The 17,366-nt window shown below is 38.6% G+C and overlaps 1 protein-coding gene across 1 annotated transcript in view; it reads left to right on the top strand.

Annotated features, from left to right (window-relative positions):
* The window catches only part of npas3 (neuronal PAS domain protein 3), a 383,046-nt gene that overhangs the window by 342,344 nt on the left and 23,336 nt on the right, over positions 1 to 17,366 (top strand). Inside the window, exons 8-10 of the mRNA XM_085768276.1 lie at positions 6,265 to 6,383; positions 9,455 to 9,648; positions 13,572 to 13,678. Of these exons, the coding sequence (XP_085624402.1) occupies positions 6,265 to 6,383; positions 9,455 to 9,648; positions 13,572 to 13,678 (420 nt within the window). The remainder of the gene's footprint in view (positions 1 to 6,264; positions 6,384 to 9,454; positions 9,649 to 13,571; positions 13,679 to 17,366) is intronic.

Raw genomic sequence — 17,366 nt, 5'->3', positions numbered from 1 at the left:
TAAAGCGCCTTCAGAATAAAAGTAGATGTTTGCGTTAAAGCTCCTTCAAAGTAAAGGTAGATGTTTGTGTTAAAGGGCCTTCAAAATAAAGGTAGATGTTTGTGTTAAAGCTCCTTCAAAATAAAGGTAGATGTTTGTGTTAAAGCGCCTTCAAAATAAAGGTAGATGTTTGTGTTAAAGCGCCTTCAGAATAAAGGTAGATGTTTGTGTTAAAATTCCTTCAGAATAAAAGTAGATGTTTGTATTAAACCTCCTCTTCTTCCTCCACTTCCTCCTCTTTTTCTTCTCTTCCTTTTCTGTTTTTCTCTTCCTATTTATTGTTGTAGTCATGACAACACAAAGGTCAAAGGTCACTGTGACCTGACAACCTGCACAACTTTCAACACAAACTTCAAACTGGATCGAATATCGGCTTCATAGTGATGTCATAATGTTCACTCACTTCTCTCTCCTCCTCTTTTTCTTCTTTTTTTTAATCTTTTCTCCTTCTTCCTCACCCTCTCTTTCTTTTTCCGTCCATCTCTCTTCGCTCTTTTTGCTTCTCTTTTTTCTTTTATCCCTCTCTCCATTTCTCTCCTCCCGAATCTGTTCTTCTCTCTTCTTCATTCATGAAATGGTTTAATGTGTGTGTGTGTGTGTGTGTGTGTGTGACAATGAAAGTGATATCTTTGTGTGTGTGTGTGTGTGTGTGTGTAATGTGTGTGTGTTTGTAATGTGTGTGTAATGTGTGTGTGTGTGTGTGTGTGTGTGTTTCTACAGGGAAACTAATCCCATTAATTCAAAGTGCATAACAAAGAGAGAAAGAGGGTCCAGCTCCCCTGTCGTTCCTCCGTCCTCCCTCCTTCCTCTCCTCTCCTCCCTCCCTCTCTCTCTCTCCATCATCATTATTCCTCCGTCAGATCGGCGGCTGATTTCCTGGAGGACTGAGAGAGAGAGAGAGCTGATGGAGGGATGAAGGGAGAGAGGGAGGGAGGAGGAGACAAAGATTTTTCTCTCCTCCTGGGATCCTTGTGTTGTTTCCTTCTCCTTTCTCCCCCTTTTCCTCCTTTTCCTCCCTCTTTCTCCCCCTCTCTCCTTCTCCTTTGTCTGTCTGTCCTCTCTTCCCCTCCTTCATCTCCATCCTCCTCTTTTTCTTTCTGTTCTTTTCATGGTGCTTTCTCTGCTGTTCTTCTATTTCCGTCTGTCTCGCATCTCTTTTTTAAAAAATCTTTTGCTTCTTTCTCTCCATCTGTCATTCTTACTTTTTCCTCCCTCCATTTTTCAACTTTAACTCTTTTTTAAAAGTCTTTTTATTTCTCCTCCCGATTCATTCTTGTCCTCCTTTCTTTTTTCTTTTCATCTTCATCTTCCTCTTTTGCTTTTTCTGTCTTTCTTTCTTTCTTTCTTTCTTTACTTCTCATCTATTCTTTATATTCTTCTTCACTTCTCCTCTATTCTTTATATTCTCCATCCCTCCGTTCTTCCCTTTCCTCCTTTATTTATCTCTTCTGCATTTACCGGTATCCACCTTTTCTTTCACCTCTCATCTTATGTCTCACTCACTTCTCTTCTCCTCACTTTCTTTCTTTCTTCCTCTCTTTTCTTTCATCTGTCACTTCTCCATGTTCAGGTTTGTCATCTCTCTCCCTCTCTCTCTCTCTCTCTTTCTCTTTCTCTCTCTTCAAGGACATTTATATTATAAAGGATGAATTTGCATATTAATTCATTTCTTTCAATTTTCTCAGATTAGACGTTGTCAACACGTATCAGCGCTGATCAAACCAGCTCGTCCACCAGAGACCTGTGTGTGTGTGTGTGTGTGTGTGTGTGTGTGTGTGTGTGTGTGTGTGTGTGTGCGTTAGGGGAGTTGAGGAAAGAAAAAAGGAGGGAAAAACACAACCAGCCCTAAACACACACACACACACACATATATATGCAGTAGAAACACAAACAGCGTCCTCATTAAAACAACACGTGTGTGTCTGTATGAATGTGTGTGTATGTGTGTGTGTGTGTGTGTGTGTGTGTGTGTATGTGTGCGTGCGTCTCATTTGTTCAGATGTTTGAAACAACGTCTTTACATTTCCTGGACAAACAGGATGTGAATGACGACGTCGCCTCAGACAAAAGGTGTGAACAGGTGTGAACACGGTGACATCACAAAGAGCTGAAGGCTTCGGTCAAACAGCGCAAACAAACTAAATAGCGTAAATACATCCCAACACGTTGCCATAGTGACTTAGAATGAATCAAATGTGACCTGATCCAGCAAAATAAGCTTTAAAATGATACATACATTGGATGGTTTTCAAGATGTGGCCATTTGAATTATGGTCTTCCACTCTCTTTTTCTGATTGAAAAGCATTTAAACACTAGAGCGTCTCTGGTTTAAAGGCCAGCGGACTCTGGCGTCTGTTCCTGTACCACGTGATTATACGCACCTTATACAGTCCCTTGTTGTCCTTTAGGCACCATTCAATGACCCTCGGAAAGCAGAGAATCTAACAGTTCACATGCTGTTTACAGCTCGTCTCTATCATAAACGGTTCGGAAGTTGTTTCATGTTTTGTTGATGTTTTGTAAAACATGTGCAAGCGTTGCATCAATGCTACGTTCGGTTTAGCGTCGATGCTACATTCGGTTTAGCATCTATTCCCGTACTACATGATTACACGGACCCGTCCTTTGTTGTCATAAATGCACCCTTCAAGGACGCTCCGAAAGCGTGAAATCCCGCGATTCTGATGCAGTTTACAGCTCGTCTTTATCATAAACGGTTCAGATGTGTTTTCATGTTTTGTAAAACGTGTGCAAGCGTTGGATTGATGCTATGTTCGGTTTAGCATCAACGCTATGCTCGGTTTAGCATCTATTCCCGTACTACGTGATTACACTGACCCCGCCCTTTGTTGTCACAAAAGCACCATTCAGGGACCCTCGGAAAGCGGAGAATCTCACGATTCAGATGCAGTTTACAGTTTGTCTCCATCATAAACGGTTCAGACGTGTTTTCATGTTTTGTAAAACGTGTGCAAGCGTTGCATCGATGCTACGCTCGGTTTAGCGTCGATGCTACGCTCAGTTTCTGTTCTCGTACTACGTGATTAGTTACATGTGGACCCCATTCTTTGTTGTCATAAATGCACCATTCAATGACCCTCAGAAAGCGGGAAATCCCGCGATTCAGATGCAGTTTACAGCTCGTCTCTATCATAAACGGCTCATAAGTTATTTCATGTTGTGCTCGTCTTTAGAGGGTTAAAAGTTGCAAATCAACTTTAATCGTAATTTCCGTGCCTTTTCTCAATTATCTGGACTAGGAAACTTTGGGAGATTGTTTTTGAATGTAATTTCTTTAAAATTAGCAAAAACATTTTTTATTTTTTTTATTGGTTTTCCATGTTATCAGCTGATTATCTAAAAATAAAAAGTTGCGACTTCCGACTCATTTCCCCAGAGCGGGTCACAAATAGTCAAAAGGCGGAACTCATGGGAGTTTGGATGTGACTTCTTTTCTTCTGTTGCTCCTGTCGTAGTGACTTTGTCGACCACTAGATGTCGCCTAGCAACAAAATAACGTGTCATATCCTGTGTGCGGGTGTGTGTCTTCATGCTTGTAGCTGTTTAACCCTTTAACCTCCACATAAAACGGTTTGTGTGATACGATTATTATAACTGATGGAGCTGATGGACTAAAACCACAGGGTGCAGAGAAATACAGCCACACTGGACTGTGTGTGTGTGTGTGTGTGTGTGTGTGTGTAGGCCAGTGTGTGTGTGTGTGTGTGTGTGTGTGTGTGTGGCGAGACGAGACGGGGCGTTCCCGGCTGTCTCTCCTCCCATCACTCCCCCTGATGGATGGAGAAGTTATGAATATGCAGTTGATTTCTGGGAGCCTGATGGCAGCTGACAAATGGAGCGTCTCACCTTCAGTAACCGCCGCCGCTTCCTGACTGTGTGTGTGTGTGTGTGTGTGTGTTGGTGAATAATGTGTTGTGTTGTGTTGTGTGTGTTTTGAAGGACGAGACCGTTACAGATTGTTGTCGATTGTCGTGTCTCGATTGATTGATACTGATTGATGACGTCACTGCAGCTGGAAACTGATCCCGTCTACATTTATTATTTTCTTTATTTAATCGTCAGAAATCAAATATTTTTTATTTCTATTTCATTTATTTTGTGTTAAAGTTTGTGTTAAAGCACCTTCAAAATAAAGGTAGAAGTTTTTGTTAAAGCTCCTTCAAAATAAAGGTAGATGTTTGTGTTAAAGCTCCTTCAAAATAAAGGTAGATGTTTGTGTTAAAGCTCCTTCAGAATAAATTATTATTTATTTTAAAACGAATTTTTAAGAATCTTTTGTTATTTTATCTTTTCAAAGGTGCTGTATGAATAAAGTTGAGTGTTTTATTTGCACAGTGCATTAAGCAAAAACAATATTTCCCTCTCCCTCTTGGCCTCTTCTCTTCGTGAGGATGGAGACTTTTATTTTGACAGTCCTGACATGAGAAGATTACAGCTTTCAAACAAACACGTCGAGCGTTTCTTTCCTCCTTAACCAACTTTTAATTTGTGTCTGAACTTCCTGTTTCCACTCGTCTCGTCTCGTCTCGTCTCGCCTGACGTGTTTTGACATTTCGCCGTCCGGCTGCTGCCACGTCGAGCTGATTGGCGGGTTTGACAGCGAACTGTGATTGGTCGACAACGTGAATGTATTTATTTGTTTGTTTTACACCGATTAAAAAATCATTCTGTTGGTGTTTCAGTGTCAAACTCTTTCTCGCCTTCACAGACCTTTAAAAGAAAAAACAAACACAGGAAACATTAAAGTCCTGATTCTCTCTCTCTGTGATGAGATTTGTAATTTTTGGATGAAATTCAGATTCTTAAAAGCTTCATGTTTTATTCTCCTTTTTCAGCACTGAACCTATTTAAACAGGATTTCACTCAGTTTTGTGTCTGATTCAAATTAAATATCAGATTAATAATTAAAAACCAACAGTTGATCTCTCTCCAGCACCGTTTTTTGGGGGATCTGAGTGATAATATATTAAACCAGTGGTTCTCAACTGGTGGGTCGGGACCCAAAAGTGGGTCGCGGACCCGTTCTGGATGGGTCGCGGACAGCTGGTCAAAAAAGTAAATAATATTTAATGCACATCTGATGTTGGACATGTCTTTTATTTTGAAAAATAACTTATATTGAAAGGCACACGAGACACGTGAACACATGCAGTTGTAATGGTCCTCCTCAGTTTCTTATTATTTGCTCCATTTGCACTGAATGCAAAGATATCAGTTTCTTATTAATGTGGCCTGCAGGGCCGTCGCTAGGAATTCTGGGCCCCCTTAAAGAATACTAAAGTGGGCCCCTCCCCCTAACTTTTCCTCTTTTTTTTTCTTAGACTACTATGTATTATCGTTTTTTATTTAGCCTTCTTTGTTTTGATGCTAATGCAGCATTACACTGCAAAAACTCAAGTATCTTAGCAAGAATATTTGTCTTATTTCTAGTCAAAACAAATCTCATTCTACTTAAAATAAGACACGTCATATTAAAAGTAGCTTGTTTTTAGACACTTTTTACTTCTTTCAAGCATATTTTCACTTGGAATAAGTAGAAAAAATCTGATAGTGGAGCAAGTTTTTCTTCCTTATTACAAGCACAAAAAACTTATTTTCACTGGCAGATTTTTCTATTTATTGTGAATTTAAGTGAAAATTATCTAAAAACAAGTTAATTTTTAGGTAATGAGTCTTATTTTAAGTGGAAAGAGATTAGTTTTGACTAGAAATGAGACATTTGGATAAGAAATAAGACAAATATTCTTGGAAAGATGTTGAGTTTTTACAGTGTACTATGAGTATTAGTCAGGGTCTTACGCAGAATAAATCAGTCATACAAAGATTAGACTACTGGGGTTTTTTATGGGCCCCACTGGGCACTGGGCCCCTAGAATTATCATCACCTTTCTCCCCTATACAACGGCCCTGGTGGCCTGAATGCAGTGAAAATACCTTGTTTTGTTTTGTGGGTCTTTATTTTGTGCAATTTGATATTTATTCACTTTTGTGAACATGCTCTGAATGCAGAGATGCATTAGAAGTCAAATATATCGTTTTGTTGTTCTCCATTTTGTGCAGTTTGATATTTTTTTATTCACTTCCGTACATGCAGTTGTCATGGTCCTCCTCGGTCCCAGAGTGAGACTAGTTGAGACCCCCTGTATTAAACAACACAAAGTTTTTTAAAGTGGTGTTTCCTGTGTGTTGTGTTTGTGTCTCAGTGGAGTCGAGCAGCCCGAGTCTCCTGGCGCCGGACAACACGCTGGAACGATCCTTCTTCGTCCGGATGAAGTCGACGCTCACGAAGAGAGGAGTTCACATCAAGTCCTCAGGATATAAGGTCAGAGACAAACTACACCTACTGCACCTTCAGAATAAAGGTAGATGTTTGTGTTAAAGCTCCTTCAGAATAAAGGTAGATGTTATGTTAAAGCTCCTTCAGAATAAAGGTAGATGTTTGTGTTAAAGCTCCTTCAAAATAAAGGTAGATGTTTGTGTTAAAGCTCCTTCAGAATAAAGGTAGATGTTTTTATTAAAGCTCCTTCAAAATAAAGGTAGATGTTATTATTAAAGCTCCTTCAAAATAAAGGTAGATGTCTGTGTTAAAGCTCCTTCAGAATAAAGGTAGATGTGTGTGTTAAAGCTCCTTCAGAATAAAGGTAGATGTTTGTGTTAAAACTCCTTCAGAATAAAGGTAGATGTTTGTATTAAAGCTCCTTCAAAATAAAGGTAGATGTTTGTGTTAAAGCTCCTTCAAAATAAAGGTAGATTTTTATGTTAAAGCTACTTCAGAATAAAGGTAGATGTTTGTGTTAAAGCGCCTTCAGAATAAAGGTAGATGTTTGTATTAAAGCGCCTTCAAAATAAAGGTAGATGTTTGTGTTTAAGTGCCTTCAAAATAAAGGTAGATGTTTGTGTTAAAGCACCTTCAAAATAAAGGTAGATGTTTGTATTAAATTTTTATTGAATCACTCAGACTTCATTATCAGAGATGAAAAGGAAATTGATTTTAATTAATTGATCATTGGTTCAACATCTTCAGTGATGTTGTTTTAATAAACTTACAGGTCGAGCTTTTACTTTGTCATTAATGAATAGAAATAAAACAACAACACTTCCTCTTTTCCTTCAGAGAGACAGACGACTGAATCATCAATGAAGTTTGATGTTTTATTCTCACACGGACTGGGACTCTGTGTGTGTGTGTGTGTGTGTGTGTGTGTGTGTGCACACCATGTTCCACCTGGCAGACTCAGATCACATGCAAATCACAGCGGAGAGAGAGAAGCACATAAATATTCACACGCATGCATATATTACTACACACATTTGCACTCACTTGACACACACACACACACACACACACACACAAACACAGTGTTACAGTCTGAGCGCTGTCATGTTGCTGCTCCGTACTAAACGAAGAGGCTGATTCAGTTTCAGAAACATGAATCCACTTCTCAACAAACACGATACAGAATCAATAAATTAATCGATTTATCTGGAACACAAACACAAACACAAACCGACAACTTAATCCAGACAGAAGTCAACTCTGCTTATTCTTCTTTTCCTCTTTTTTTTATTCTCCTTAAAAGAAAAGGGAAGTTTAATCAATATTCGTGACAGAAATAATTTATTTTTTACTACATTATTCAGATTTTACAAACTGAACTGAATCTCATCTGAAAAACACACAATGAAGTGTTTTCTCACCCAACTCAAGAAGAAACTACGGTGGCCCTGAGAGTCCACACACAAAAAAAACTAAACAATCTTCACTCTGAAACATTTAAAATGCAAATCAAGAATCTATTATTTAATATTCAATAAATATAAGTTAAATATAAGTGGAATAAGCTTCTACAAGTTGAACAGTGTCAAACTGCAGCTTTAAGACTTTATTGATGCTTCGTTGATCCGACTGATCGGTGTTTAAATCTATTGTGGATCAGAACCTAAAATAATTAAAAATCAGAATTAAATCACAAAAACATCTGGTTTATTTTGTTCAAGTTAAAAAACAAACATTAACAAATGTTCATTGATAAGTTTTCTCCAAGTTATTGATATAAAACAAGTTCAACTTCATCAATAATGTGCAGAGTTTATGGTAACACTTTAGATTAGGGAACACATATTCACCATAGGTGCTTATTAATATGCATATAAGTATCTTACTAGCTCTTTATTTGTAATTATTAAGCACGTATTAACACCTTGTTCTAGCCTTATTCTACCTCTATTACACCATGAATTAAGATTTTTCCTGATATTAACTCCTAATTATCACTTATTCATTGTAAATTAATGAATTAATGCTAGGCTATACACTAATTCAGAGTGATAAAGGAAGAATTACTGTTCTTGTGCTACTGCCTCTGTACAAGGCCCCAACAACCCACTGGTTATTCACAGCATTATTCAGAAACAACAATGCATTCATTTACAATGAATAAGCGATAATTAGGAGTTTAATATCAGGAAAAATCTTAATTCATGGTCTAATAGAGGTAGAATAAGGCTATGTAGAATAAGGTGTTAATACATGCTTAATAATCACTAATAAGGAGCTAGTAAGCTACTTATATACATATTAACAAGTAATTAAGCTTATTAAGCACCTAGTTAAAGGGATAGTTCACCCAAAATTGAAATTTCACTCATTATCTCCTCCCCCTCATGTGGACTAAGGGCTGGGAGAAGTTTCAGAGTCCTCCGTGGCTTCTCTGAGTTACAGGGGGTCTCGGCGTAGCAGTGCATGTCCATATAACGGTTGCAAATGGATACCAACTGTCTTCGTAACAAAAAGACACACCAAAAAACATCCAAATACCTCCATGCTGCTCGTATGTAATGTCCGTCTTGTATTGAAGCCCCGAAATGCTAAATTGTCCCGAAAAAAATTAAATAAGTCTATATTTCAAGCTTGTTTTGTAGCAGAAGCTTCTCGAAGCTCCTCTTCCTGGTTCGTCCAAATTTGACGAACCGGGAAGAGAAGCTCCTGCTACAAACAAGCTTGAAATATAGACTTATATAGACTGACATTACATACGAGCAGCATGGAGGTATTTGGATGTTTTTTGGTGTGTCTTTTTGTTACGAAGACAGTTGGTATCCATTTGCAACCGTTATATGGACATGCACTGCTACGCCGAGACCCCCTGTAACTCAGAGAAGCCACGGAGGACTCTGAAACTTCTCCCAGCCCCTAGTCCACATGAGGGGGAGGAGATAATGAGTGAAATTTCAATTTTGGGTGAACTATCCCTTTAATGGTGAATATGTGTTCCCTAATCTAAAGTGTTACCATTTATGAAATTCAACGATTTTCGTCTGAATGTGGATGTTCATTCTCTCTCCCTCTCTCTCTCTCTCTGACCTTTGACCTTTGACCTTTGACCCCTCCAGGTGATCCACGTGACGGGCCGCCTGCGGATCAGGATGGCGTTGACCCACAGCCGCTCGGTGCCCAATCAGATCATGGGGATGGTGGTGGTGGCCCACGCGCTGCCCCCGCCCACCATCAACGAGGTCCGCATCGACTGCCAGATGTTCGTCACGCGGGTCAACATGGACCTCAAGATCGTCTACTGCGAGAACAGGTACACACAACGCACACAACACACAACACAACACATGGTTTTACATTTCAACTCAAAATCGTATGTATTTTTAATTTAATTTCAGGAATATAAACCAAAAATTATAAGGATAATTAAATAAAATAAAGATTTTAAAAATACAACTTCTTCCTGCCAACCAAGTCGGATTATATGTTGCGAATAGGAACTTTATTTTGAAAGTTTTATTCCTTATTTGGATTAAAAGCTAAATATTTAAATGAAATAATTTTAAATTGACCTTAATAATAAATAAAAACCATAAATGATTATTATTTAACACATAAAATACATACAAATTTGTGTCATGATGACCATACTGTAAACCTCCGTCTTCGCAATCGCACTTTCATTTGAAAGGTTTGACAACTTCACTTTCACTTGTAATAAAGACTCTATATTTATATCATATTATAAATTTCATTCATGTGGGTGTCTTTGTTTGCTTTGTTTTTTTTAACTTTCTTTATTCTACAGTTTGTTCAAGTTTATTTACTCCAAACACATCAATTAGGTTTATTTTCTTAATCATGATAAAAACATCCAAGTGTTAGTCCATGTTAGATTACAGGTGGATTAATTATCATGCAGCAGTTACATGATAAATGGTGTCATGCACCTTTTTTTTTTTAGCTCTGTATTAATGTGCAATGATTTTTAGTTGTTTTTTTTTAAAACTTTTCTCTTTTTTTCTATTTCTTTAAATCCAGTTTCTGCTTTTTAAAAAAAAAAAATTATTTCTTTTACGGCTTTGGAAAAAATGAAGAGACCACTTCAACTGTTTCTTCAATCGGTTTCTCTACATGTTTGGCAGAAGAAACAGACCTCATTATTTACCATATTTTGGCTCTGGTAGGAAATGTGCTGTATAAAATATCTTCTTTCTACTTAATGAGGCACTGATGAGGTCGTCACCTAAACCAAATCTTATTTAATAACCAGTAAGAGTCTAAAAACCACTGCTGAGGGTTAGTATTAATCCACCTACATTGATTTCTGAGTTTCTTTGCATCCAGTTGTAATTTTCTGCAGATAAATGCTCTAAATCACAATATTTTATTCCAAATTTGGGACAAATGTTGTCAGTAGTTTATAAAATTAAACAAAAGGTGTTCATTTCACTCTCACACATACCTGTAGATAGTAAAAACCAGAGAAACGGATCATCATGTAGCGGTCTCTCCATGCTCGTCTTTGTCTTTTTATTATAAGACAACTTTTCCCTCAGTAAACTTCATATTGATTGTTTCATTGATAATACTTATAATATTGATAGGATCTGTTTCTACAGAGCCGTTGTCATATTTCTGATCATTTAAACGACGTCTTTACAGAAACAGTTTCTTTTCTTTTCTTTTTTTTTTGGTTTCGAACTCTAAACTCTGTGGTTCCTTCTGTTATCTACATTCATGTTTCATCGCTGCTGCTGCTGCTGCTGCTGAAAGGAGAGAGAAATAAGAAAAAAAAGTTGTCATTTTCTGCAGATAAATGCTCTAAATCACAATATTTTATTCCAAATTTGGGACAAATGTTGTCAGTAGCTTATAGAATAAAACAAAAACGCATACCTGTAGACAGTCAAAACCAGAGAAACTGATCATTATGCAGCGCTCTCTCCATGTTTGTCTGTAGCTGCTGTCTTTGTCTTTTTATTATAAGACAACTTTTCCCTCAGTAAACTTCATACTGATTGTTTCATTGATAATAATTATAATAACGATACACTGCAAAAACCCCAAATCTTTCCAAGAATATTTGTCTTATTTCTTGTCAAAATGTCTCATTTCTACTCAAAACTAATCTCTTTTCACTTAAAATAAGACTCATCACCTAAAAATTAACTTGTTTTTAGATCATTTTCACTTGTTTCAAACAAATCTTCACTTGAAATAAGTAGAAAAATCTGCCAGTGAAAGCAAGTTTTTTGTGCTTGTAATAAGAAAGAAAAACTTGCTCCACTATCAGATTTTTCTACTTATTTCAAGTAAAAATTAGCTTGAAAGAAGTAAAAAGTGTCTAAAAACGAGCTTCTTTTAATGTGATGAGTCTTATTTTAAGTATAATGAGATTGTTTCAACTATAAGACAAATGTTCTTGGTGTTTACAGAAACTGTTTCTTTTCTTTTCTTTTCTTTTTGGTTTGGTTTCGAACCCTAAACTCTATGGTTCCCTCTGTTATCTACATTCATGTTTCATCGCTGCTGCTGCTGCTGAAAGGAGAGAGAAATAAGAAAAAAAAAAAAAAAAAGAAAAAGCGGAGTTGTCTCCCGTGTCTGTTGGAGCTTCTTATTCATGAGGAAGTCTGACCCAATCCTCCTGGTTTAACAGAGGAATATGTCACTGATGGATCTATCTCCCTGCCGGTGTCCAGATAAAGCAGATAGGCATCGGGATCTGGCTGCGGAGTTAACCGGCCCGACCACGCAGATCCATATCAAAAAAAAAAAAAAAAAAACCTTCATGTTTTATTATAAAAAGAGAAGTGGGGAGGAAAAAAATGATAGTAGACAGATTGCTTTTTTTTTTTTTTTTGTGGGTGGAAGAAGAGACACAATGCGAGGCAGAGGATGATATTGGATGCGGAGCGACAGCGACATTACAGCCTCGTTCTCAGGATGAGTTTCTAAGAGAATGAGAAAATGGGAGGATGGATTTTTTTTCTAAAGAACAGAGTGTGCTGTTATCTGCCTGCCAGACATTAGTCCCCCTCTTCTTCCTCTTTCTCCTCCTCCTCCTCCTCCTCCCTCACTCGTCCTCCATCAGAATGATACCGGGTGAAATTGTTCTGTCTATCCTGTGGCAAATTTGTTCAAATTAAAGCTTTTAAAGCCGACGACGTGTTACCTAGTGCACGAGCGACTGACGGGCTTCACTCCCTCTGTTGTTGCTGCTTCCTCTTCCTCTTTCTTTTCCTCTTCTTTTTTTACTTCCTCTTCTTCTTCTTTTTCCTCTCCTCCTTCGATCAGTCGGTTTAATTGTCGAGCAGGAAAGACAAGTTCCACATCTCAGAGTCTCACACTTCGTTTCGTTTGACTTTTTATGACCAGATACCAAGCTGAAAACATCTTTGTGTTTCTTTTCTTTTTTCTCAGCTTGAACACAAACTAGCCCCATGTTTTAGAGTTTAATCATTTCAAAATAAAACCTCATTTATTTCCTTCTTCCACTTTTCTTTCAGGTCCAGAATAAAAAGTTAAACGGAGCTGATTCCTCTACTTTTATTTGATTTGTAATAGATATGAAAAGTTTATTAAGCTTATTACAGAGCAACTGCTGCAAACATTCACAGTTAGGACTTAGCGTCTTCTTCAACTCATGGCCCACATCCTGTAAAAAGGTTATTTTATTCTCACTTTTCTTTTCTTTTTTAACAATATAAATCAAACAATTGAGCAACAGAAAATGACTTGTTGAAATGTTCCTCAGTCCAACGCTGGTTCATCACTTTAAAGTAGCCTTAAAGAGAAACAACAATCATTTTGTTTTTAAAACACTTCAGAATATAATTTATAATATATATTATAGTGTTTTTATTTATATTACATATTTATATATATATATATAAAGCCTTTCAGACGTACACTTTTGTACAACACCTTGTAACAGCTGCATAAACATGACATGCAACAAATATTGAAAAAGATAAAATAATAATAAAAACATTGCTATTTTAAACAATTCAGTAATATTCAACTTTCTAATATTTTACTTTATATAATTTCACCTTTTCACCAAAATTGAAAAAAAGTCTTCTGTTTTTTCTGACCCACTTGAAGCCTGTTTACATCCCATTGACTCTGTTTAACTTGATTACCGTATTTTACCTACACCTGTGTGTGTTTTCATTGTGTTTTCAGTGTGTTTTCAGTGTGTTTTCAGTGTGTGTGTTGTGTTTCTCTCCTCAGGATCAGCGACTACATGGACCTGACTCCGGTGGACATCGTGGGGAAGCGCTGCTACCAGTTCATCCACGCTGAGGACGTGGAGGGAATCAGACAGAGCCACCTGGACTGTGAGTAGCCAAACGCTGCTCTCTGATTGGACAGTGGACTCAACGCTGTCATCAATGACACATTTACACACACACAAACACACACAGAAGAAGCTGAATAAAGGTTGAATATAGGTTGAAATTAACTAAATGTATTCACAAAACCCTTCATTTTCTCATCTGCACCACCTTGTGGCCGACAGGTGTAACTGCAGACGGTGGGACGTTAGATCTCATTTATATTTAAAGGGACATTGTGTAACTTCTCCTGTTATCTATTCATGAAAATCGATTATTTGGTTCTTCAGTCTGTGTTTCATTAACCAGTAATCCCCCCCATCAACAAAGAGCAAAGAGCGTTACACTGATGCTGCATTCACCTGCAGTCGGGCAGACGGCCGTCGCTATAACTAGCCAGATGTCATTTTAGTCACAGAAGTCCAGAGAAAGCCGGTAAAACAATACCACATCGCCATGACAACATATCGTCACGTGTATTGTTTTGCCTCGTGCTGACGGACCACTTGTTTACATAGACGGCTGTCGTCCGTCTGCCGTCTGCCCAATTTCACGTGAATGCAGCATGAAAAATACAATTGAGTTGCTTGTGATATACAACCGCAACGCTAGATGGGAGGAATTCCTACACAATGTAGCTTCAATCAATTGTTAAAGTATCTGAATAGTCCTCTGTAGACTTATCAATTAATCGCCTCACATGACCACTAATGTTAATATATTACCTTTAGTTTTGCATTCATTTGGCCACATGTTGATATTCACAGAAGTCCAGAGAAAGCCGGTAAAACGTGGGTCAGGTAAAACAATACGAGATCGCCATGACAACATATTGTCACGTGTATTGTTTTGCCTCGTGCTGACGGACCACTTGTTTACATAGAGGCTTGTTTATGCCGTTACTGTACGTGCAGCGGCTGTCGTCCGTCTGCCCTCTGCCCAATTTCAGGTGAATGCAGCATGAAAAATACGATTGAGTTGTTACAACCACAACGCTAGATGGGAGGAATTCCTACACAATGCACCTTTATCACCTGATTTCTTGGACATGTTTTGACGTGTTTGACAGAGAATAAACATCTTCTATCTATCTTCTATACACTATCACAGCGGCCATATTTGTAATTTCCTGAACCCTGAAAGTTAAAAGACACTCAGAGAAAAGTTTCTACAGAACTCTACAATCTTGTCAGGAGATATAAAACACACACACACACACACACACACACACACACACAGGAAGTGGTGTGGTGTTTAGTATCTGTCTGGATGATTTGCGGCGCTGTGTTTGTGGCTGCAGTCAGGTTTTTACTGTGGTGGTAAAAGCCGAGGAGGCGTTCAGCGTTTTCACGGCGTGTCGGGTCGGGGGCAGTGAAGGCGTTTAGGCAGAACGGCAAATAATCATAACCAGCAGAGAGATGGGACGAGCAGCAGTGGCTGATGGGAGTTCACGGCGCTCACCTACAGTCAGATATACACTCAACTGTCCTCTGTCCTGTGACCGTGCTGCGTTCAGGTGTCGTGCGTTTGTTTGCAGTCAGGATTTTAATTTCCTCCAAGTCAAAACACGTCACAATTCTGAATGGTTTGATAAAATTTGATTTCATTAGTTATGCTCAAAACATATACATTTGAAATGTATTACTATTATTTGTCCCTGTTTTCTCCCTCTCTTGTTAAAGGGATAGTTCAACATTTTGGCAAATTGGCCCATTGCCATAATCCCTACTCATAGCAGCAGGTTCGTTACCTTTAATTCATGCAAAACAGCTGATGCGCGTTGCCTTCAGGGACAGTTTTTCATCAAGCAGTTTCTGCATTTCCCTCTAAAACAACTCTGTCTGGTAACGTTGTGTTATTATCTCATAGCGTGGTGAATGTGCAGGTCACAACTTGTGCACCAGAGCGTTGTGGAGTTGTTGGATTGTGTATTTGATGAGTTTGATGAGGGAAACCAAAGAAATCCCATAATAAGCCTCCGTAGCGTAGCTCTGAGCAGCTCACGGCTCTGCTCCGCCGTTCTAAAAATAGCTTGCACTGACAATTAAAGGTAACGAACCTACTGCTATGACTATAGGGATTATGGCAATGGACCAATTTGCCAAAATGTTGAACTATCCCTTTAACATACACCTGTATCTCCATCTCTGTATTCATGTTTCTCTTGTACACCATCTTGTGGCAGACAGATGTAACTGCAGACTCTCAGCTGACCGACTTTGGAAGAAATGGGAGATTTGATGTAATTTATACTTAAAACAAAGATTTTAATCAGACATTTTTAATACAGTATGAGTTTGTGTGTGCACTATAGAAATATTTGTGTTGTATTAATTTAGTGCAGGAGCTGCTGTTGGCTCCACAAGTGATAAGAATCGGTGCTAGTATTAGCAAGTGAAGCCAAGGGAATAATACTGACGTTGAAGGCTGGACTCGTGCACAAAGACACAAGTCAGAAAACATCCACCACTTTATTGTGTCTGTGGAAACATTTGTCTTTTCTGTATATTTTCTGAAGTTGTGTTAAAGGTACAACGAGGAGTTTTGGAAAAGCGAAGTGTTTAAACACTACATTTATGAGCCTCCGCGCACCGTGAAATTCTTTGACCGGCGCAAGACAGACTCATGTTTTCATTCATCAAGAATTAAAGTCAGAGGTTGTAAGACGATCACATACCGTCGTAGTTCCCACCATAAACGGAGATTCGGCGGCGTTATTCTCATGACTCGCCACGAAACCGAAAGTAAAGAAACGCTGGACGGCTCAACCAGCATTTCCACCACCACTAATAATAACAAAATAATGATAGAGACAAAACAATATATTTATCGAAAATGGGCCCATTAACAAGTGTGGGTAGCGGAGATTCATCCACATTAACGTGAGACTTTTTTATAACAAAATAGAAACTCCTCGTTGTCCCTTTAAGTGTCGAGCTCTCCGGTTTCTCTCAGGTTTCCGTGCATCTTTGCAATAGATTTAAAAAGAAATCTCTCCTTCTACTTCTCAGTCTCTGAATTCTTTGCAAACGTATTTCAGTTAAAACACATCCCGCCACCTGTAGATGAGTTTCTGAACCTGCTGTTTTAACTGGTGACAAAGCGAAGTCGTGTCACACAACTCATCACAAGAAAGAAAAAGCGGCGGCAGCGGTGGCAGCAGCATGAAGCTCCCTGAAACTTTTTCAATTACCTTCTCCAAAAGTTCCCGAGCTCTGAATATCCAGAGTGGCAATCAGGAAGTGACTAGTCTACAGTGGCCCGGTGGGGTCAGATGGAACGAGAGGGAGGAGGGGGGTTAGGATGTGTAAGACACGGGGAAAAAAAAAAAAAAGGGAAGTGAAATGCGGACGGAGATTATTCCTCTCTGTCTGCGGCGAGGATGGGAGGTCAGGGAGGCGAGGCGGCAGCCGACGGTTTAAATGACTCGGTTTTAGTCGAGCGTGGTCTAATACAGCACCTCCAGTCACCTCGGCTGCTCCTTTTATTCTCCCTCTTTCAAAATTAATTTCCTCTTTGAAAGGGGGGCTTTCAGAAATGGATGGCTACGAGGCACTGGAGGTGCTCCGTCTTTTCTCTATCCGTTTCTTTTTCTTTTTTTTTTTGCCTTCCTCTCTCCTCCTCCCCCCCATCAATTGCAGCGCGGTCAGATTGTTCTGAAATCTGCCTTTCTTTGGGCCGCTTTAATTTG

The sequence above is a fragment of the Trachurus japonicus genome, chromosome 22 (assembly GCF_045865225.1).
Source record: "Trachurus japonicus isolate A0001 chromosome 22, Traja_1.0".
Taxonomy (NCBI): Eukaryota; Metazoa; Chordata; class Actinopteri; order Carangiformes; family Carangidae; genus Trachurus; species Trachurus japonicus.
The sequence above is the reverse complement of the archived record's forward strand: the minus strand, read 5'-3'. Positions and strand labels throughout refer to the sequence as shown.